The sequence below is a fragment of the Rhinolophus sinicus genome, chromosome 1 (assembly GCF_057876585.1).
Source record: "Rhinolophus sinicus isolate RSI-liver-muscle chromosome 1, RSI-T2T, whole genome shotgun sequence".
NCBI classification, from domain to species: domain Eukaryota; kingdom Metazoa; phylum Chordata; class Mammalia; order Chiroptera; family Rhinolophidae; genus Rhinolophus; species Rhinolophus sinicus.
This window is the reverse complement of record NC_142501.1, coordinates 142,867,618-142,890,751: the sequence shown is the minus strand read 5'-3', so window position 1 is coordinate 142,890,751 and position 23,134 is coordinate 142,867,618. Positions and strand designations below refer to the sequence as shown.

At 40.1% G+C, this 23,134-nt stretch overlaps 1 protein-coding gene across 1 annotated transcript in view; it reads left to right on the top strand.

Moving 5' to 3' along the window:
* The window catches only part of USP46 (ubiquitin specific peptidase 46), a 60,682-nt gene that overhangs the window by 19,738 nt on the left and 17,810 nt on the right, over window positions 1-23,134 (top strand). The window contains exons 2-5 of the mRNA XM_074324566.2: window positions 4,639-4,719; window positions 8,176-8,389; window positions 9,815-10,044; window positions 22,517-22,593. Of these exons, the coding sequence (XP_074180667.1) occupies window positions 4,639-4,719; window positions 8,176-8,389; window positions 9,815-10,044; window positions 22,517-22,593 (602 nt within the window). The remainder of the gene's footprint in view (window positions 1-4,638; window positions 4,720-8,175; window positions 8,390-9,814; window positions 10,045-22,516; window positions 22,594-23,134) is intronic.

Sequence of the window (23,134 nt, the reverse complement as noted above, 5' to 3'; positions counted from 1 at the left end):
CGCTTTTGCTGCTGCGTTCACCTTGAGGTCAGAGGTGAATAGGAGGCTGTTGTAATTCAGATGAGAGACGCTGGTGACCGGCCTCCGTGGTGGTGAGACATTAAAGAGAAGTGAACAAGACAAACAAATGAGAAACAGAAACTCATAGACACAGAGAATAGTTTACTGGTTACCAGAAGGTAAGGGGTGTGGGGGGTGGGAGATGAGGGTAAAGGGATCAAATATATGGTGATGGAAGGAGAACTGACTCTGGGTGGTGAACACACAATGTGATTTATAGATGATGTAATACAGAATTGTACACCTGAAATCTATGTAATTTTACTAACAATTGTCACCCCAATAAATTTAAAAAAATTAAAAAAAAAAAGAAGTGAATGGACTTGAGAGATACAAGGAGTGAATCAGTGAATGGGTGCAGAGTGCAGAGGGGCGAGCGAGGTAGGACCCAGAGGATTCTAGCCAGGAGGTGGGTGGCATTGTCATTTACTCCGTGGGGAAACACCAGAAAATGATTGGATTTAGGGGGAAGGAAAAGTGCAAGGTCTAGTTTTGGGTAGACTGATCTTGATGGCCTGTGACAAGCAAGAGGAAATGCCAGTACTCATTCAGTTTGAAGGAGCTTAGAAGTGCGGTTTCTGGGATGAAGATAGAGTTGGAAATGGTGGGCATGTAGCTGTTGATTGAAGCTGTGAATGGCTGTTGTCTGGACCCTACAGAGAGGCAGGCTGGGGAGTTGGGGGATGTGTCTTGGACAGTGCTCTGAGAAAGCCAGGACATAAACGTGCCCCCCGCAGTTGGCACTATTTGGAGCTCCTGGGGATAAAGTGGGGTAGAATCTAGAAGGGGCTGTTTTGAGGGAGGTAAGAAGGTAGAGACAAGTCTTAGTATGGAAAACTTCAAACATATTGTGTTTCCTATTGCTACTGTAACAAATTCCCATTGACTCAGTGGCTTAACTAATACAAATGTAGTATCTTACCCTCCTGGAGGTCAGAAATGGGTCCCGGGAAGCTAACACAAAGGCGGTGCAGGCCTGTGTTTTTCCTGGAGACTCTGTTTTCTTACTTTTTAAGCTTCTAGAGGCTTTCTGTGTCCCTTGACTACTGACCCCCTTCCTCCATCATCAAAGTTAGCAAAGCTAATCACATGTTGTGGCACTCGGATCGATCGTTCTGCTTCTTCTGTGCCCCACTTTTAAGGATGCTTGTGATTACAGTGGTAATCCAGGACAACCCTCCTGGATTCAAGGTCAGCTGATTAGCAAATGGAGTCCATCTACAACCAGAATTTCCCTTTGCGGGGGGACTGTGTTCCCAAGTTCTGGGGATTAGGACATGGACGTCTTTGGGAAACCATTGCTCACCTATACACATGTGTGTAAAAGTATAAGCAGGACAGTATATTGAGTCCCACACCCACCACTCAGCTCCAACACAATTTTATCCCTACCCTCCCATCTCCCGACTTCAACATTGGATTATTTGAAACAAATTAGAAATCGTGTGACTCATTTATAAATGTTTCACAATAGACGGTTTAAAAAAGTTTAGCAATGAAGGGGAGGTGGAAAGAGGGTGGTAATTAGTGGAGATGTATAGGAAAGTACGTATGCCTGTATATTTAATAGGACAGACACTTAAACGTGCTAAATTCCTATGGTAAGGACTTAATAATGGCGGCGAGATTGGCCTTGAACGAGAGAGAGATCTCCATCATGAACAGGGGAGCACATAGGTTTGAAGGTTTGGGAGTGCAAAATGAAGGGAGTTCCTTTCTGCTGGTTTAATTTTTTTTTTCTCTGTTGAGTGGCAGGCCAGTGAGAGGGGCATAAGGGGTGTTGAAGTTTTGAGGAGCTGGGGACAAGTTGGAAATAGTCATTGTGGAGTGGAGAATGAGTGAAATAGAGAAACACTGTCGGAAGTGGGACATGTTGAGGACCCCTTGAATGTGGTGGATTCTAGGGAATCTGGTGAGCGTGGTTCTGTGCCTTCCCCCAGCATTGCCTGTCTGTCCGGGTGTATATTCAGAGAAGGTGGATAATTTGGTTCTTACTGGGTTGCTTTTTTTGTCAGGTGGTGTGACCACAGGACAGGGTGAGGGGTGTTTATAAGAGCACTTGAAGTCCTGATCTGTGGACTGTCGGCAGAATCGGAAAGTCGAGGAGTAAGAGGTCTTGGTGAGATGTACGTGTAGCTGTGATGGGATGCTTTAGGAAGTCAGCAGGCAAAGCTAAGCCTGGGTAGGTTGTAGGGGGTCACTGCATCCAGGGTATGTCTCTGGGAGTGGGTAGCTGGAGTGGAGTGGAACAAGAGGCAGTTGGGAAAAAGGACAGCAGCTTGTTGAGAGAACAGGGTGGGGAAGACTCCTCCACACAGGTGTCAGAATCACCCAGGATGTTGGCAGCAGATGGAATTGTAAAGGTAAGTCTTCTGTGAATGGGGGTCAGCCCAGGGAGGAGAAAGGAGGGCCTGTGTACAGTGCGGAGGCAAGGCCACTAAAGGGCAGACATTCTGACAAGGTGTTTCTCTTAAATACTGACCTCTGGGTCACTGTCCTTAGTAAGAGTCATTACCCCAACTCCCCCTCCAATAGGGAAATACTAAGGTAGGTAGAAAACAGCAGACTCAATCCAAGAATTCCTGAATAGCAAAACTCATGGATTAATTTGAATGTATGGCTACCTTGTAAAGATTTAATGAGATTTGTCTTCATGTGCTATACTTTTATATTTGACATTCCTTGTGGGGTCTAAGCCGTATAGTCTAATGTTGCTTGAAAAATGGCTATGGGTGTATTTAATATGGACTATTTACATTGATTTATGATTAAAATGTAGCTTTATTGAAAATTTTAGTGATTTTTGTCTAGATCATAAAATCCAGCTATAGTATGATAAGCGTTATTTAAGTTCAACCTTGTATATGGGATTGCATTATTGTGAAGGCAGTGAAAACCACACACGCGCGCGCGCGCACACACACACACATGAAAAGGTAGCAAAACTGTTGTACACACAGATGACCGCTGAATTCAAGGTCTCAGATGATGGGTAAAGGAATTTCGATTAGTGGAACAGTGTGTATACCTAGGAAACAAGTGAAAACAGGATATTATGATGAGATGGAATGTGCTATTTCTGCTGTGTTATCTTTGCTTAGAATTGGGGTTTTTTGCATTTAATGTTGCTTATTGACACATGACCATTTTGACTGGTTCTTAGCCCACGTTTTGGCCATTTCTTGCTGTGACAGGAGATGCTAATTATATGATTCCAAAGTAAGTAGCAGCAGCAGATTTTTTACAAAACGTAACAGTCTCTCTTTTTAAAATATGTTATCTCCCAAGTCTTTGAGATTCTGCGAGTTGTGTGTCTTCCGTGATAGCCTGAGAACACGAGAAGGCTGCGGGATAGAGCCACAGTTCGTGGGGAGCCTGATCCTACCCGCCCCCCAAACTACTTACCTTGTTAGACTGAACTTTGGTCAGTTTTCCTAATCCCAGCAGACTCATCCAGGCCTTGGGGAGGAGTGACCATCAAGGTGGTATTGCCGGTGGCCACTTGGCCCTTACTGGGGCTCAGTAAATGGTTTTGTTTGATATGATTGCTCTCATAGCATTTGGTTACGATCACAGGCTCCCAAGTCTGACTCCTGGGTTCAAGTCCAAGCTCTGCTCTTACTGACTGGTCCTCAGCCACATTCTCAACCCTTCTGAGCCTTACATTTCTGTCTGTCAAATGGGGATTGTAATAGTACTTAGCTCACAGGATTGTTGTGAGGCTAAATAGCACAGTCTGGGGCACACTGTAGGAGTACCCAGTAACTTATTTATCCTCGTGCTGGAGTGTTAAACTTGGGTTCAAATGGCTTAACAATTTGATGTATTAGGGAATTGTTAGGTTTTAAATTGCATTTTTCCATTATTCACAATATTCCTTGGACATTTCACCTTCTCAGTAAGGCCTTCCCTGACCACCGTATCTAAAACTGCAGCTATCCACCTCCTACCACCCACCCGCTCGCCATGTCTCTCCTTCCCCCCTGCTCCCAGGAGTCCCCACACCCATTTCCTGCTTTATTTTTCTCTGCTGCACTCATCACCTTCTGTTCAGTGTACTTGATTTTTTGTGTAGGCTGTCTTCATCCACTAAAACGTGAACTCCATAACAGCAGGCACCCATGTCTGTTTTGTCCATTCTTCTATTGTCAGAGCCTAGAGTAGTGCCTGGCACGTAGTGGGTGTGTGGCAAATCTTTGTGAGAAGGAAGAAATTTACTTTGAAAGGGAGGATATGATTCTGTACACCACCAAATATTATAAAAGTTGCTGCCGCTATCTGGACTTAGAACGTTTTATTCAGAAGCTCTTAATGATAGTCTGCTCATTTGCCTATTTCAAACCACTCTTCCCAGTGGAAGATAATTAAAGCCAGGTAAGACAGGTTCCAGGGGATGATTAAGTTGGATGAGGAGAAGATTTACGGCTGGTTTACTTCTGACACCTTTTCTTTCAGCAAGAACATCACCAAACACCAAGCGACTAGGGGACATGCTTGTCTCAAGTGGCCTCTCACATATCATTTTACTTTCTTGTCTATTTTACATGCAAAAGAGCTTTTATTATTTTTCTCTTTTAGGGCACCAATGCCTCTGCTCTGGAAAAAGACATTGGTCCAGAGCAGTTTCCAATCAATGAACACTACTTCGGATTGGTCAACGTAAGTATTTAAAAATGTATTCTTTTTATCAAATGTTTTAGCGTACTTGACACAACTCTTCTGCCATTTTCATCATTACCAATTTTTAGATAATTATTCATGCTCTTTGATTACTAGAAGTGGCAGATATTGGGGTCTGGGAAATTTAGTCCAGTTTTTGAAAGTATGAGCTGTCTCAGAAAAAAGCGTTGAATTACTTGCATTATTGGGTGAGATTTTCATCCCCTTTCTTCCCCCCGTCTTCTAAGAGATTTCCTTTGCACACATAACTTTCAATGATTTCGTAAGCCTTTGCAACCAAATCTGCTTTTACAAGGTGTGATCAAACAATGCGATGAATGTTTAAATAATAAAAAAAATATTACAGTAAAAGACACATTGCCATTAATCCCCCTCAAAATATTCCCCCTTGCTTTGAACACACTTATTCCATCGTTCTTGCCACTTCCTGAAAGCAGCTCTGGAAGTCCTCTTTCATGAGTGTCTTTAGTTGTGCTGTTGTGGCTGCCTCGATGTCTTGAATCAGTTTGACTTTGAGGAAGAGCCAGAGGTTGCACGGTGCCAGATCCGGTGAATAAGGTGGATGAGGACACACTGTGATGTTTTTATTTGACAGAAATTGCCATATATCAGAAGTGATGTGTGACATGGAGCGTTGTCATAATAGAGGATGATGTACAGCACACTTTAAAACACACCTTCTCTCAACTGTAGCTCACACCCGACTGACCGTACCAAACAAGTTGAAACTTGTCACACACCATTTACTAAGGTTCAACGCACCGCTTCCGTATTGAAGATCCTTGCCTTCCTGTTGGATGGCGCTCAGCAGCAGTATTCACTGTATTTGTTGATCACAACGGAAAGGCTCTGTGTCACACATTGCTTCTGGTACGGCAATTTCTGTCAAATAAAAACATTATGGTGTGTCCTCATCCGCTGTATTCACTGGATCTGGCACTGTGCAACTTCTGGCTCTTCCTCAAAGTCGAAATGATTTGGGACATAAATGCAGCCACGACAGCGCAACTAAAGACACTCAGAAAAGAGGACTTTCAGAGTGGCTTCAGAAAGTGGCAAGAACGATGAGATAAGTTCCAAGCAACGGGCAATATTTTGGGGGGGGATTAATGGCAATGTGTCTTTTACTGTAATACATATTTTAAATTTAAACATTAACCGTATATTTTGATCATACCTCGTATATGTTCTCCCTTTATCCTCTGGATGAACTTCTCTGGCAGTCTTTGTTTCAGTATGCATCAGTACAACCAGAGTTTTAAAAGTGTCACCAGCTTATCACCAGTAACTGTTCAACAGTGTAACTTGGTGGTGGTACCTAAAGCAGGGGTGGGGTGTGGGGGAAAAGCTGGGACCAGTGTGTTTCAAAATTCCTTGGCCTCATTTTACCTGTGCTCAGCAATGGCTCCCTCGTATATGGCCTGACTTACCCTGCTTCCTTGATAAGTTGATTATGACCGAGTAGTGAGGCAGTATCACTCACTGCCCTCGTGAGCTTTCTCCCTTACCCGAACCTTTCTCTGTGGAGTGGAGGTTTTAAGTGACACCAAGTGTTAACTCATAGCACCTGGTTTTCTGGAACAATTGCTCTGTGAGCATAGTTTGTCAGTGCCCAGGTGAGATAGGCAGTGATTTCCACTGGGGAAGCTGGAAATATTCTCTGCGAGTGAATGCTGCCTGTGATATAATGGAAAGAATATTGGCTTCAAAGTAATACAGACCTAAGTCTGAGTTCTGCCTATGCTATTCCCTAGCTGTGTGATCTTGGGCAGGTCACTTGACCTCTCGTAACCTCCTTTTTCCCGTCTCTAAATTGGAGATCGTAATGGTTTCTACCTCTTGGGTTATAGTGAAGGACCAATCAGAGCTCCAGGTGAAATCCTTGACATGAGGCTGAGGGGCATTGTGGACACTCAGTGAATGTTAGTTCTTTTTCTTTCCCAGGAGTTGTCCATTGGATCAGGACCAAGTAATGTTGAAGGGTGTCTCGGTAAAGGCAAGACACTGAGTAAAAGAGCAAAGGATGGAAGAAGGAAGGCTGAAATACTGGAATATAGGGCATTGTGTTGATGAAACACTGACTTCTAATTTTCATACAATTTTTTTTAGCTGTTGTGTGCAGGCCTCTGCTGAAACTCGATGAAGACAGTCAAGTTGTGAGAATTCTGCCTTGGCTAGAGAAAAGACAAGTGCAGGCTGTGGTGGAGGGGGAAGAATTAAGGCCACCTACTAGTTTATGAAGATCTAAATTTATTAATAGCTTTATTTATGTTCACTTTGAGTGATAATTCATGGATGTTCCAGTTTATCTTTAAAAACAGGGTTGTCTCCTATTACATAACTGTGTCCAAGTCGATTAAAATATGTAAAAATAGGCAATGTTCTATCTTAGCATACGTAGAAATGGCATGTTAAGTATGGTGCAGCATCTGTCTGGCTTTTGGGTACACGACACACAAGCCAACAACCAATCCCAAGAAGATGTTCGTGTTCTATTTTAATCTCACACAGCATTTTTTAATCGATGATGTTAATCTTGTTATGGCCTTAATTTTTTTTCCTTTTCATTGTACTGTGTAGGAAAAATTCTAAAATGATAGTCTCGGCTGGTTTTATAGTCAGTAAACATCAGTGAGCTGATGACTTGGTCCCTCTTGCGTCATCTGGGCATCTGTGGTATTTGAGAGGCACAGGATATTACTGTGCGAGCCCTAACCTCGTTGTAGGAGACCAGGATCTGAGTGGTATTGTGTTGCCATCTTGGCAGAAGGAAGATGGAGGGAAACTGAGGAGTTATGCGAGAGGAAGACTGTGGGATGACTGGAGGAGGCGGCTCTTTGCCTCCATTTCTATGGAGTAAGCGAGGAAATGTGGTCTGAAGCCAGTGGGCAGGGCCACTAGAATCTTGAAAGAGAAAAACGACAATAAGTCCTGATTCAGTTACGGCTGTTTCAGCTGAGCTAGTGGTTCCTAGTTCCTGGATCTCTTTTTGATTTGGATTTTTGTTTTTCTTGTCATAGGAGTTTTGATGTGTTGCAATGTGGTATCTTTCATTTAGCCAGCTGCTTTTCTGGGTCTCTATATTTATGTCAATTTTTTTCCTTCTCGCTACCATTTTCTCTCTACCATTTAAGCACCAGAAGGTCTCAGTATATTTTTTACCAGGTTGAGTGCTTATTATCATTTTAGAGACACTAACGGGCCGGAGAGGCGCCAGGCTTAGGTAAACTTGTATTCATTTCCCTGTTGCTTAGCTCCTCGCTGGTGATGAGAGTGGTTTACTCATTTTCTGACATAGCGAGCAGGAAGGATTCTGGTACAGGGAAAACCAGGCCGGTTCATGGAGGGTGGTGGCCTCCTCCATCTCCCCACCCGTTCGTCCCCAGACCATGTCCCCAGACCATGATTTGAACCATCCCTGTTGTCCTTTGGCAGTTTGGGAACACATGCTACTGTAACTCCGTGCTTCAGGCCTTGTATTTCTGCCGGCCGTTCCGTGAGAATGTGCTGGCATACAAGGCCCAGCAAAAAAAGAAGGAAAACTTGTTGACATGCCTGGCAGACCTTTTCCACAGCATTGCCACACAGAAGAAGAAGGTTGGCGTGATCCCACCAAAGAAGTTCATTTCAAGGCTGAGAAAAGAGAATGGTGAGTAATGTGGAGATTAATGTGTTTAAGAGTCTGAAATAAGAATTGACAGTTCTGTGTATCTTCAAAATGAATCATGGTGTTTTTTTTTTTTGTTTGTTTTTTGGAAGAGGAAAATAGTATGGCCAACTACTCAAATATAATTTTGTTAAGGAAAGATTTCTCCTTTCCCACCCAGTATACATCACATAAAACTGGATAAAAAATTCCTATTTGTCAACCCATTTTGGAATGGTCTTTTTATTTGCCCCACATTTAGAAGGCATTTTTTCTGGGTAGGATCATTGTAAGAGGAAAAATTGCCTAAGGCAGCCTTCTACGCAGGACGCTGATAGGAATAAATAGGTTGATGCAATAATTAAATAAACTAGTACTATCTTATAAACTTGTCATAAGTGATTAAAGTAACTGCATATTATCTACTCAGGGCCCCTGCTGTTTTAAAAATAATATTTCTGATTTTAATTGCCTATGACAATTGGCAGATATTAAATTGATACCTTTATATGATAAAAATATTCCGCTGTCATCTGATGTTTTTCTGCTTTTTCTATCTTTTTCTTGGGGTGGGGGTTGGGGGTGGAGTGGTAGTAGAGACTAGGTCATTCCAGAAGTTTTACATTGGTAATTTTTCTGACTATAGAAATATTTGATATGGCAGCTTATGTTTATCCTCGATTTCGGCCTTACTCCAACAGAGTTGTGCAGTTAAATCAGATGTTTGTGTTATGAAGCCTCATTTAATTTGATTGCTGTCTTTTAAAGTTGTTGTAGTTTATACATAGCAGAATAGAAATAATCTGAGGAGGAAGCAGAGCACTCCCAAGTCTCGTTGTGAACATGATTAATAATGAAGTTTCGCAGCTGCATTCATCTCTAGATTGTTTGTCCTTATGGCGGGGAACAGCAACAGGCTTCTGGAAACATTTGTATTTGGTTTCAGAACACTATCAGATAGATACATTCTCACACACACTTCCCTCGTCAGTCTCCCTTACCCGTTTCATTTAAGCTGCTTCCAGGCGGGTCCAGGGTTTAATATGATCTTTGGGAAGAGACCCCAGTTGCTCTGGATAAATTACAAAATGAATAATTGATCATTGATGTTCACATCATATTAAATATTAATACTTTATTGGGGAACTTATCAAGTAATTTCGGCTATTTTTTTTGTAGACTAAAAATTTGGTAACTTTATTTACATGATGACTTTGGGGAGATTCAGGAAATTCACATCTTGTTGGGTGTTTAAAAATGGAAATGAACAAAAATTCAAACTTACCCATGAAAGTTGCAAAATAGAGATGAATATATTCCATACCTGTACACTCTTTGAATATAAAAACTGAAGTGGGGCATGTAATACGAAGCATTTTGTTTGTTTTCAAGAACCGAAGATTGAAATAACAATCTTCTCCTTTCCAGATCTCTTTGATAACTACATGCAGCAGGATGCTCACGAATTTTTAAATTATTTGCTAAACACTATTGCGGACATCCTGCAGGAAGAGAAGAAACAAGAGAAACAAAACGGGAAATTAAAAAATGGCAACATGAACGAGCCTGCAGAGAATAATAAACCAGAACTCACTTGGGTCCATGAGATTTTTCAGGGAACGCTCACCAATGAAACTCGATGCTTGAACTGTGAAACTGTAAGCATTACATGTAATTTGCTTGTGGATATTTGTACAGGCCGTGTCGTGTGTGAGAGCAGTGTGGTATTACAGCCCCTAGCAGTTGTCTTCAGTATGTGCAGGCAGTTCTGCTTACGTATATGAACCTGAGGTGCCCAGTTTTGGAAGCATTTCTCCATCCAAGCTGGCTAAATTGGGGTGAGGGCACATTTCAAAAACTGGATTGCTTGGCATCCTGGGCATGTTTTAGGGTCCACAAATTGAACTATTGAACTGGACCCCCCACCAGTTATCTTGAAAAGATTTTGGTCACGAGGAGGCCATGTGTGACTTAGCAGACCATCTCCCTTAGGAAATCAGCTGTGTGGTATGCTCAACTTGGAGTCTGAAGACAGGCTCCATTCCTGATTCTCCAGCAGTTAGTTGGGTGTTAGTTACATCACTGTTGTGGGCTGGGTGCGCTTTCTTACGTGTTTGGGTGAGGCTGGTGCATGGTCCGCACTTCGTGTTAGTTAATTTGAAGACATGCTCTCCAGAGCATGATTCAGGATGTCATGTTTGCTTGATATATTTGATTTAACGCTATGCATGGCTGTATGTGGTAATTAAAAAGCCCAGCTCTCAAGCTGGGCTGCCGAGTTCGTAGGCTGTCTCAGCCACCCAGTAGCTGTGGGGCCCTGTGCTAATTATTCAGCCTCTCTGTCCTCACTCACTGTAAATTCAGGATGATGAGAGTGCCTGTCTCATAGGGTGGCTGGGATGGGGGGATTAAATGAGTTAGCACTTGCAAAATGCTTAAAACGAAGCATAGCACATAGGCGGTATGCAATAAATGTCAGCTATTATTACTTATTGTAACTACTAACAACATAGAAAATCTCTGGGTTCATCAGGGGTCTCAGAATTTCTTGACAGTGTATAAAAAATTCTATAGGATTGTGCCTTTTTTTTTTCTGGGGAGAGAGTAGCTTTCATCAGATTCTGCCAAGGGACTGTGACCCAGAAATGGTTAACAAATTTGGATATAAGTGGGAGGCTCTGTTTTTTTCTTGACAGTCTTTCTTTTGTCCTTTTAAACAGTTTTGGAATCGACATTCTGATTTGTTCATTGTAGACACAATTAGAAAACATGGCTAAGCAAAAAGAGACTAAAAGTTACCAGTAATCTCCCCATCCAGACATAAACTTGTAATATTTTCTAAAAATGGTGATCCCATTAATCCAGAGATAACCTCTTGAACATTTGGACGTATATCCTGCCAAAACTTTTTCTAAACATCTATTTAGAGATTTTTCCTTCCTCCTTTCTCCTTCTGTCCCTTTGTGTTTTATATTCCAGTGAAATTCCAATGCATACAAAAGTAGAGAGACTGGTCTAATAAATCCCACGTATGTATTACTTGAGATCAGTGATTTTTAACACACTGGCCCATCTTGTTCATGATTTGTTTCATGCCCCCTCCCCTACTCACCAAACTGGTCTGTTTTTAAGCAAATCTCAGATATAAGGAGTCATTTCATTTGTAGTTTCTTCATTACTTTGTTACATATCTCTAAAGGGTAAGAAATCTTTTTTTCTTTTTTTTTAAGTAAGTACGGTACCATTATCGCACCTAAAAATAATCCCTTTAAATCATTATTCATTCAGTGTTCAGGTTGCTCTGATTATTTCATATATTTTTTAGCAGTTGCTTAATTCACATCAGGATCCAAACGTAGTCCAGACCTTGCAGTTGGTGTTTTAATCTATAGGTTATCTTCCCCCCCTTTTTTTTCCCTTGAAGTTTATTTGTTGAAGAAATCAGGTTGTTTGTCCTGTAGAATTTCCCACATTCTGGAAACGTCTGTGGTGGTGTTTAATATGTGTAGTAAATGGCAGTATGTTTTCATCATCCTACTCTTTGTTTTTATTTAACTCACCTATTTTATATTTATTTTTCTCTCGTGCCTTCTTTTGGATCAATGACATGTTTTGTTCTGTTTCTTTTTTGCGTCTATTATTAGTTTCAAATTCTTTTACAGTTTGCTCTAGAGACTACAATAGGCATCCTTGACTTAGTTCATTTTTCACCACTTGCCCAAGAATGCTACAACCTTTAGAATACTTCATCTCTTCCTTCTTTTGTGTTGCTTTGTGATAAACTCATGAATTTCAACATTTCATGTGTTTTAATTCATTGCAGGTTTTCATTCTTTTTGATAATTTATTTTTAGAATAACTTTATGTACTTGAACCATCTAAATTAGGGTTATGTTGTAAATATTGTCATTGGTAGTCTGTTTTTATTTCTGTCTTCTAATAAGGGAATATTCCTTGGTGCTACCCTCACCTTACCTCCTCTATCTATCCTATTACCCAGTCCCATCTGTTGTGTCTTCCTAATCTTCTCCTTCTCTTGTCCCCACTGCTCCCACCCCAGGTCAGGCCACCCATCAGCTCTTGACCCGCAGTCTCAACTAAACTACTATAGTAACTTCCTACTGGATTTTCTGCTTTTTCTCTTGCCCTCCTTTATATTATTCCCCAGCCAAAAATATAGTCGTGACCTCCAATTTCTTTCTTTTCTTTGGGAGAGTTTATATAAGTTTTGATACATCTGGTTTTTGAAATTTTGTTAGAACTGGCCACCGATCTTTGCATCCCTGAAACATAAAGCTCAGACTGGCTTGTTTTTTATCTTTATATGAATGGAATCATACAATATGTATTCTTTCGTGTCCCTTTTTTTTTCTTTTTGCTCAATATCTGTTGTGAAATTAATTTGTATGGTTCTGTGATGCTTTAGTTCATTTATTTTCATTACTATATAGTATTCCATTGCACGAATATACCACAACATACTAATCCAGTTTACTTTAGATGGATATTTGGTTGTTTCCAGTTTGGGGCAACTATGAAGAGTGCTGCTATGAGCATTCTAATACTTATAATCTAATGTGTACAAATCCAGTTTCTTTAGGATATATACACAGAAGTAGATTTGTTAGGTTATATGGTGTGCTTATCGTTAAGCTTATCAGAAAATACCAATTTCTCCAAGTGGTAGCTAGCACCAATTTACACACCCAGTGTATTGAGCATTCTCATTTCTCCACATCCTTCCAAAACCCCCTACTCTTAGATGTCTTCACTTTGGGTAATATAGTGGCTGTGTAGGTGAATATTCTTTTATTCAATGAATGTGTCCCCCCCCACCATCTGCTATGTAAAGGTGCAGGCACTGAGGATACAGTGAGAACCATGCCTTTCTGAACTTTCAGGATGGAAGACAGACATTAATAACAAAACGAATGATTAGGTAAGTAATTACGATTGCAAAATGCTGAGAAGAAGTACAGAGTACTCTGAGCTTATGGTACAGGAACCAGAACAACGGGGCACCACATTTCTACATTTGTAGCGAAGAAACCTGTAGCAGACTGTGTAGGTGGTCTAATCCTTTTGGTTATGTTTAAAATAAACACGTTACTAAATCCATCTTGCAGTAATGTGTGTGGATTTTCAAGAAGGCTCAGATGAGGGGCTCAATCATATTTATAGTTTCATTTTTGTCTATGAACAGGTCAGTTGATCCTAACAAATGCACGTATTGCGTCTCAAATATTTGCATTGAAAAAGCTATTACCTAGCCTGTTATTTCCTGCAGGGTTACCGTAAATAAGAAGCCTGAGCCCAAAGATTTCTCCAAAAAATTTGGATGGTACCGTAGAATTTGTGGTAATGGGATTCCAACCATTTTATACTTGGTTTGTGGAAATGAATGAGTGCTGGGTATATGTCTTTCTGGAAGATGGGGCAATCTGAAAAACCTACATTTATTCTCCCTGAAATGATTACTAGATGATTTGAGACAAGAGTGTGTTTTTTCCTTGGAGTAACGTGGATAATCACTTCCAATTTCTTAGATCCTTTAACTGAATGGGATCCTAGGAGTTATCTAATCCTTTCTCTACCCGTGCCCGAGTCCCTTCTAGGACGTCGTAGCCAGTTGGTCACCAGCATCTGCTGGACCCTGTCCAGAGACCGGGAACTCAATCTCCTGAAGAGGTGCATTCCATTTTTAGAAAGCTCCAATTGTTAGAAAGCCCTCTCCACTTTCTAAGAAAATACCTAACCTGCAGGCTTTTTTGTCGTCGTCGTTACTGTAAAATGTTGACGATTTAGTGTAAAAGAACTTGAACCCAGCATTCAAGTTTTCTTCCACGGTGTGAGGAACACGGCCCTTTGCGGAACGTCCTCTGCCCAGGACAGGCAGCCCCTAGCCGCTGCTTCAGTCAGAACTGCCAAGACCCACATTCATGAAATCTCACCATGGGATTAAGCTGCACCAGATCCTGAGCAGCAGATTAGCCCTTGGGGGGGGGGGGGGGGGTAGGGGGTGAGGAGGTGAGCCTTGCCATTGTAGGAGCTAGTTCTTCCAGTTGTGGAAAACTCCGTGTACCAGCCTTCATGCTTTCAGAAAATAATATATATATTTTTTCCTGGGTCTCACCCTTTATAAATGTTGCTTGTGATTGCAGTGCAAATGTCAGCTGGGGGATTTATGGAGACAAACAGTTTCATTCTGCAGTAGACCTGGAGAGACTATTTTAAGGGGGGTAATTCAGTGCTGACTCTCAGATAACCTTGAGCAAGGCACTTCAGAATTGAGGTGTGGGGATTTTACAGAGTAGCCTCAGCGCTCCCTTGGTGGTTTTTTGTTTGGTTCATAAGATTTGTGGAGCCAGTTGGAGCTTAATTTTGTTGTTAATTTCCCCCTTTCCATTTAAACAGTTTTTGCTCTGCAAACCAGTGCTTTTCAGTGCTTCTCAGTAGCTTTAAGACACATTTCTCCCTGTTACTGGAGCCAAAGGTTGTCTAAAGAACTGTTTTATTAAGTACCAGTGGTACGGCTCCTTGCTTTGTTTGCAGAGGTTAAAGTTTATCTAATCGAGTTCCTGAGCCCTTCACGAAGAGGAGTGGGGATGGGTGGGGTGGCCAGGTGTGACCGCACACTCAGCTAAGGTTCTGTGTCCCTAGCATTCAGGTGGGCTGCAATTGCCACTTGACCTAATCCCACCATTTGGGCACCGCTCTAAGCCAGCACATTTACAGTTTCTGGCTGAACGACTTCAAGCTCCTGCCTGGTCACCTTTTCTAAGCCCAGGAAAGGAGCCTCTGTATTTAGAAGAACATTTGAATATGATTTTAATGACTCAAGAACTTAGCAAATTCATGATTTATATGTATGCCTATAAATTAATTTGTTCTATTAATTGATTTGTAATTATTACTTTAAGAAGAGTTAGTAGGGTCTCGTACCCTTCTTCAACTAGTTTTCAGGGAACTCTATGCCCAGAATTGGGAGAGAATAAAGGAGAACAAGATGTAGCCCATATTTGCTGAGAGTATTGGAGCCTTAGTGATATATATGTTTCCTTGGAGACAAGCTGTATTTTCACTTAGACCAGAATGAGATTCTTGTGTGTGGGAAGAAAATGGTTTTATTTTCTGGCAGCTTTTTGGGAAAAGAGAAAGGAAAAAATAAAATTGCTTAATCACTCATTGCTTTTGACTAAGTCAATCTGGGGCAGGGAGAGAGAAAAAGTCCAAATAGAAGGGTTTAGTGCCATGTTTTGATATCTCCAGCAAGGTTGATCTACCTGAGCATGCTTTTTCACACTCTTAATTCTGGAACAGTTTGCATTGGGAATTGAGAAAGTTATAGTAACTTTATTCAGTTAGTTATATTTGTACCCTTTCCTCCTCTCCTTGAAATAGCTAAGCAGAGGAAGATTTGCATCAAATAGGAGACAATGTTTCTTTGTTTTTGCTCCCTTCAAGTTACAAGAGCTTTAATAGAACCTGATCCTTGGTAGTTAAATTATGTATCATTTCTGTTGGCTGTCATCCTCCCCCAACCAGAAAGGCCATTTAGGTTTAAAAAAAAGTTTTGCTAATTAAAAAAATATAATACCTGTGGATAATTTGAAAAAACAGACACAGGAATGTATAAAAACCAAACCAGTCATAATTCTGCCACCCAGACGTGTATGGCATTTAGATATTTTTCTACTTGTTCAGTCTTTTATTCTGTTATTTATTCATTCATTTACTAAATATTTAATGGGTACCTAACATGCTGAAAGTTATTTTATATCCTAGGGATAGAGCAGTTAGAATAAACAGAAAAATTGTTCCTGCTCTATTGTTTATTAATATACACATTTAAGCTATAAATTTTCCCTTAAGCACTGCTTTAGCTGCAGCCCACAAATTTTGATAATGTGTTCTTATTCAAAATATTTTTAAATTTTTTCTTGTGATTTTTTTTCTTTGATCCATGCATTACTTAGAAGTATGCTGCTTAATTTTCAAATATTTATTTTCCTAGATATCTTAATGTTATTGATTTAGAATTTAATTCTGTTGTGGTTAGGATATATATTCTGTATGATTTCAGTCCTTTTAAATTTATTGTGACATATTTTATATCCTAACACATTGTCTATCCTGGTAAATATACTTGAAAACAGTCTCTCAACATTGGAGCTATTATCACTTAGGATCAGATAATTTTTTGTTGTGGGGTGCTGTCTAGTGAATTTTAGGTTGTTTAGCAGCATCTCTGGCTTCTACCTGCTAGACAGTACTATGCCTCAAGATGTGACAAGAAAGTGTCTCCAAGTATTGCCAGATGTCCCCTGGAAGACTAAGTTTCCCTTGCTGAAAACCACTAAGTTGAAAAGAGTGTATATTTTGCAGTTTTTGTGTGTAGTATTCTACAATTGTCAGTAGGTCATGGTGGCTGGTAGAGTTATTCAGATCTTTGATGTTTTTCTTGATTCCCCTCCCCCCCCCAGTTTTTCTATCAGTTGCTGAAAAAGGGGTGTTAAAATATCTATTATTGTGGGATTGTCTTATTCCTCCCTCTAATTCTGCCGGTTTTTGCTTCATGCATTTTTTTTTTCACTTTAAAAGCAACTTTGTTAAGATATAATTTATATACCATAAAATTCATGCATTAGTGATTTTTAAAAATTAATGTATTGAGTTGTACAATGATCGTCATAGTCCCGTTTTAAAACATTTCCATCACACCAATAATATCCCTTGTATCTGACAGGAAATCTCTGTTGCAAGCCCCTCGCCACCACTAAGTTACTTTCTGCCTTTAGTAGATATTTGCCTTTTCTGGACATGTCACATAAATAGAATCATGCAAGATTGTGTCTGCTTTCTTTTACTTACATACCATTTTTGGGGTTCATTTGTGTTACAGCATATAAGTTCATTCCTTTTTAATGGTGAATTGTGTTCCAGCTTCATATATTTTTGAGACTCTGTTAGGAAGGCCTTCCATATTTTTTGTTTTTCTAGTAAATTGACCCAATTATTAGGAAATATCCTTTTTTATTTCTCACAATAATTTTGTCTAAAACCTATTTTATCTGATATTAATTATAGCCCACTACATACTTATGTTGACTCATTGCATAGTATATCTTTTCCACCCATTTAGTTTCAACTTAGCTGTGTCTTTATAGTATTTAAAGTTTAGCGCTTGCGGACAACATATAGCTCGTCTTGCTTTTTTAAACACATCCATTCTGCAGTTTCTTTTTTTTTCCCCCCCCCCAGGCCTTTATTGGGGAACAGTGTGTACTTCCAGGACCTTTTCCAAGTCAAGTTGTTGAATTTTCAATCTTAGTTGTGGAGGGCGCCGCTCAGCTCCAGGTCCACTTGCCATTGTTAGTTGCAGGGGGCACAGCCCACCATCCCTTGTGGTAGTCGAGGAGTTCAACCAGCAACCTTGTGGTTGAGAGCCTGCGCTCCAACCAACTGAGCCATCTGGGAGCTCAGCGGCAGCTCAGCTCAGGGTTCTGTGTTCAATCTTACTTGCAGGGGCTTAGTTGCAGGGGGCAGAGCCCACCATCCCTTGAGGGAGTCGAGGACTCCAACTGGCAACCTTGTGGTTGAGAGCACACTGGCCCATGTGGGAATTGAACCAACAGCCTTTGGTGTTAGGAGCATGGAGCTCCAACCGCCTGAGCCACCGGGCTGCCCCCAGTTTCTGTCTTTTACTTGAAATGTTTATTCCATTAATGTTTAATGTAATCATTGATATGGTTGGGTTTGGGGCTCCCATTTTATTATTTGTTTTTTATTTATTTTCCCCTCTGTTTTTTGTTCCTCTGCTCCTCCTTCTCTGCCTTTTTAAGAAAGATATTATTCGAATATATCTGTTGTTTTTTAGTGGTTCTAGAGATTACAATCTTCACTTTTCACAGTGTACTTGCAGTTAATAATACTATTTCACATGAAACATAGAGCGCTTATAACTGTCTAGGTGCATATTACTTCTGCCCCTCCACCCTACCTTGTTCGTTATGTTATAGCTATAATCACATTTACATATATTGTAAATCCCACAGAGCAATGTTATAATTACCATTCTTGATGCTTTTCAGTCTTTCTTGAGGATTTGGATTTCTATCTGGAATCATTTCACTTTTGCTTGAAGAACTTCCTTTATCCTTTTTTGTAATTTAGTTCTGTTAATGAATTTTCTTCATTTTGCCTTCGTTCTTGAAGGATATACTTATGGGATATAAGAATTCTGCATTGGTAGTTTTTTCTTTTATCACATTAAAGGTGTTAATCCATTGTCTTCTGGCCTCCATAATTCTTTTTAACTAATTAATTTTTTAAAATTAAAGTTTATTGGGGTGACAATTGTTAGTAAAGTTACATCGATTTCAGGTGTACAATTCTGTATTACATCATCTATATGTCACATTGTGTGTTCACCACCCAGAGTCAGTTCTCCTTCCGTCACCATATAGTGGATCCTCTTTTCCCTCATCTACCACCCCCCCTACCTACCCCCTTACCCTCTGGTAACCACTAAACTGTTGTCTGTGTCTATGAGTTTTTGTTTCTTCATTTGTTTGTCGTCTTCTTTTCTTTTTCAGTTTTATATACCATATATCAGTGAAATCATATGGTTCTCGACTTCTTCTGTCTGACTTATTTCGCTCAGCCTAGTAATCTCAAGATCCATCCATGTTGTCACAAATGGCAGTATTTCATCTTTTCTTATGGCAGAATAGTATTCCATCGTGTATATATACCACATCTTCTTTACCCAATCACCTATCGAAGGACACTTTGGTTGTTTCCATGTCTTGGCCACCGTAAATAAAGCTGCAGTGAACATTGGAGCACATACATCTTTACAGATAAATGTTTTCAGATTTCTTGGGGAGATACCAAGGAGCACCATAATTTCTGATGAGAGGTCAGCTTCTGAGTCATTATCTTGTAATATGTCACTTTCTTCTAGATGTTTTTAAGATTTGCTTTTTAACTTTGGCTTTCAGCAATTTGACTATGATGGGCCATGGCTGGCCTTCATTGTATTTATCCTAGTTTGTGTTTATTGAGTATCTTGAAATCTATAACTGTCTGTCCTTCACCACATTTAGGAAATATTCAGCCATTATTTTTCATATCGTTTTTCTGCCCTATTCTCTCTCCTCCCCTTCTGGAACTCTAATTACATGAATAATATTATTTAACAGGTCTCTGAGTAGCTGTTAACTTTTGTTTCAATCTTTTCTTTATTCTCATCGGATAATTTTTATTGATCTGTCTTCAAGTCCACTTACTTTTCCTCTGTAATTCCCAGTTTGATGTTAAGTCCATCTAGTGCATTATTTTTTCAGTTTTGGAATTTCCGTTTGATTCTTTTTTTAATATTGTTTCTATTTCTCTGCTGAGATTTCTTTTTCTTGTTGTTCATTGTAAATGTATTTCACTTTACTGAAGATAATTATAATACCTTCTTTAAAATCCTTGTTTGCTGATTCCAACATCTGGGTCACCCCAGGAATGGTCTCAGGTGTTTTATTTTAGAAATATCTTTCATTCCGTCAGTTCTTCATGTGTTGTAAGTTCGGATCATATCTAGGTTATTGAGAACATTAAGTCTGAGAGACTCTACTCTGGGTTCTGTTAGTTTTCTTTAGTGAGTACTGTGTTTCTGTCATTTTAGCAGGCAGTCATCTTGGTTGGACTCAAACTACAAACTCTTGCTTAGGCAACAGCTTGAATCTTGGGTCAGGCCTTTTGTCTTTAGCCAAGTTACTGTGTGTGTACTCTGGGCATGTGTGGCTCAGGGTCAGCCAAAGATGTGGGCAGACAGACAGAATTAGGGATGTCCTCTTACTCTTTCCCTTCTTTCCAGTGGACATGGTTTCCTAGATTCAGTTTTCTGGCTCCTACCAGAAAGACTGCATTTTCCACCTCCACAGATCTCCAGCTAAAGGCTGTGAAAACGTGAACTTATTTCGTGCAGCTCTTCTCCTCCAAGTATGGACTCTCCATCTGCCTGTCTGTGTTTACCCTCCAAGGCCTTCAGGTAGCTGCTTTTAGTTGATAGTTATCTGAGTTTATAGTTTTCTAGACGAGAGTTAGAATGGCAGGATTTTAGTCATTACTGCATCCAGTCTTTTGAACTCTCATTTTAGTTAAGGGGGAAACAGACAATAAATAAATGAAAATAAAATATTTATAATGTTCAGTACAGTAAGTTCTCAGTTACCATCAATAGGCTCTGACTTTCAGGAAAACAATGTATAACGAAACCAGTTTTACCATAGGCTAATTGATATGAACAAGAGTTAAGTTCCTACAGTATCTCATTAGTGTTATAATGAAATGATGTTGAACGAAACCACATTATTCGAGGACCTCCTGTAGTTTGTATTGGTTATCTGTTGCTTTGTTACAAACCATCCCCAAACTCTGAGACTTAAATCAGCTATGATTTATTATTATAATTCATGCAACTATGGGTTAGCTGAAGGTCACCTGATCTAGGCTGGACTTGGCTGAACTTGTGTTTGAATTTCAGCTGGCTCACTTGGGTGTCTGTAGGCTTGCTGGGGGTTGGCTCTAGGGCTTGGCTGGGCACTTCACTGAGAACAACTCTGCTCCGTAGGTCTCTCGAATTCTTCCTGGGACAGTGGGCTAGACTGGGCCGGTTCTTCTCATGGTGATGACAGAGGGCAAGAGAGTAATTTCACAAGTGCTTGTTCAAGCTCCTGCTTATAACTTGTCTTATAACATTCCACTACCGAAAGCGAGTCACTTGGCCCAACTCAGAATCAAGAGTGGGGAAACATACCTCTTAATGAGAGGATCTGTAAAGTCGTGTCAAAGAAGCTAATATAGCCAGTGGTAAAGGTTTGGGGACTTTCATGCATTCTACCATAGCAGTAAGAAGTGCCTTAAAAAAAATTAAAGTAGGATGATAGTGATAAGGGTGAGTGTGTGTATGTGTGTGTGTATAAATATATATAGGCCTTTTTTAATACAAAATAGGAATTAATTTATATGTAATTGTATAGCCTATTTTTTCGTTTAATATGATACCACAGTATAGTAAACTGTTCCCAACTTTTTGACCATTTTAGGCCATTTAAAATTTTTTACCCCTCCCTGATTTGTTGAGTGCGTACTTCTTAAAGCACTTGTCCTGTATTGTCTTGTATCATCTTTAAAACAACGTTATAAAATAGATACTCCGACTGTCCTCACTTTACAGATGAAGAAACTGAGGTACAGAGAGGCTAAGTGGCCTTAAGTCCTACATTTTATAAGGGGCAGTGACAGAATGGAGCCGGGCAATCTGTCGCAACATTCTGGTGTATACTTATAAAAGTACAAGTTTTATATCTGAATATTTGTTTAGATAATTTCTTATTTAAAAAAATTATCTTATTTAGATAACTTCATATCTGAATATTTCTTTAGATAATTGCTTAGCAGTGGAGTATTGGTTCATAGGGTAATTGTCACACTTAAAGGAGTATTATTTTCATTTTGCTGCCAATTGACCGAGCACTTCAAGGTTGTTGCTGGAATTGTTTATCCCTCCCACTTTAAGTCAGTAAAATGATAGTCTTGCTGGTAAACGGCTGGAATGGAAACCCTTACAGGGTGAGTTTCAATACATTGGAGACCCAGAATTGGTGTGGGGAGAGCTGTGGAGGGCTGAGAAATAGCCAAGGCCAGTGAACCAGCTTGGCTAAGAGTAGTCCATAGTCTGGTGGGGCTGTGTGAGCCACGGCTCCAGGCCAGCTCCAGGTCTGAGTGTTATTACAGACAGCACAGAGTTCTGCAAATGATGACAGCTTCTTGGACCAGAGGACAGTTGTGTGTGTAACTAGTGTGACTCTCCAGCCTGTATAGCCTGTTAGGCACCTCACGCCTTATGCAGTTTGAATGACAAGGCTCAGTAGGGAGGGGTTGATTTCAAGGCAATTTGGGATTTTCTGTAGATTGGGTTGTTTTCAGGGTAACTCTGATTTCCAGTGAGTATACAAAGCCACACACGACTTTTACTGCAGTTACTGTTTTTGGTTACTTTAAGTGTTCACAAGGTACTACGTCTGTTTATTTTGTGCTTTACACATTTTTTCTTTTTCTTTTTTTTTGCTTCAGGTTAGTAGCAAAGATGAAGATTTTCTTGACCTTTCTGTCGATGTGGAGCAGAATACATCTATTACCCACTGTCTAAGGTAACAGCACGAGCTCTGACTGTGGTCTGAACTTTTGGTCGGGCTATTAAATAAGTGGGGAAAGATATCCTGTATTTCTTCAGGAGATAATCTTCCTTTCTGTTAAACCAACGTACTTGGTGTGATCAAAAAATACAGCGAATGTTTAAATAAAAAAATTTATTACAGTAAAAGACACATTGCCATTAATAACCCTCAAAATACTCCCCCTCGCTTTGAACACACGTATCCCATCATTCTTGCCGCTTTCTGAAGCAGTTCTGGAAGTCCTCTTTCATGAGTTTCTTTAGTAGTTGCACTGTAGTGGCTGCCTAGCAATCCAGAATTGATTCAAAAAATTTTCCTTTCATGGTCATTTTGACTTTGGGGAAAAGCCAGAAGTCTCACAGTGCCAGATCGGGTGTATAAGGTAGATGAGGATACACCGTAATGTTTTTATTTGACAGAAATTGCTATGTACCAGAAGCGACGTGTGACACAGAACATTGTCATAATGGAGGATGAAGTAAAGATACTCACAAAAGAGGACTTCCTGAACTGC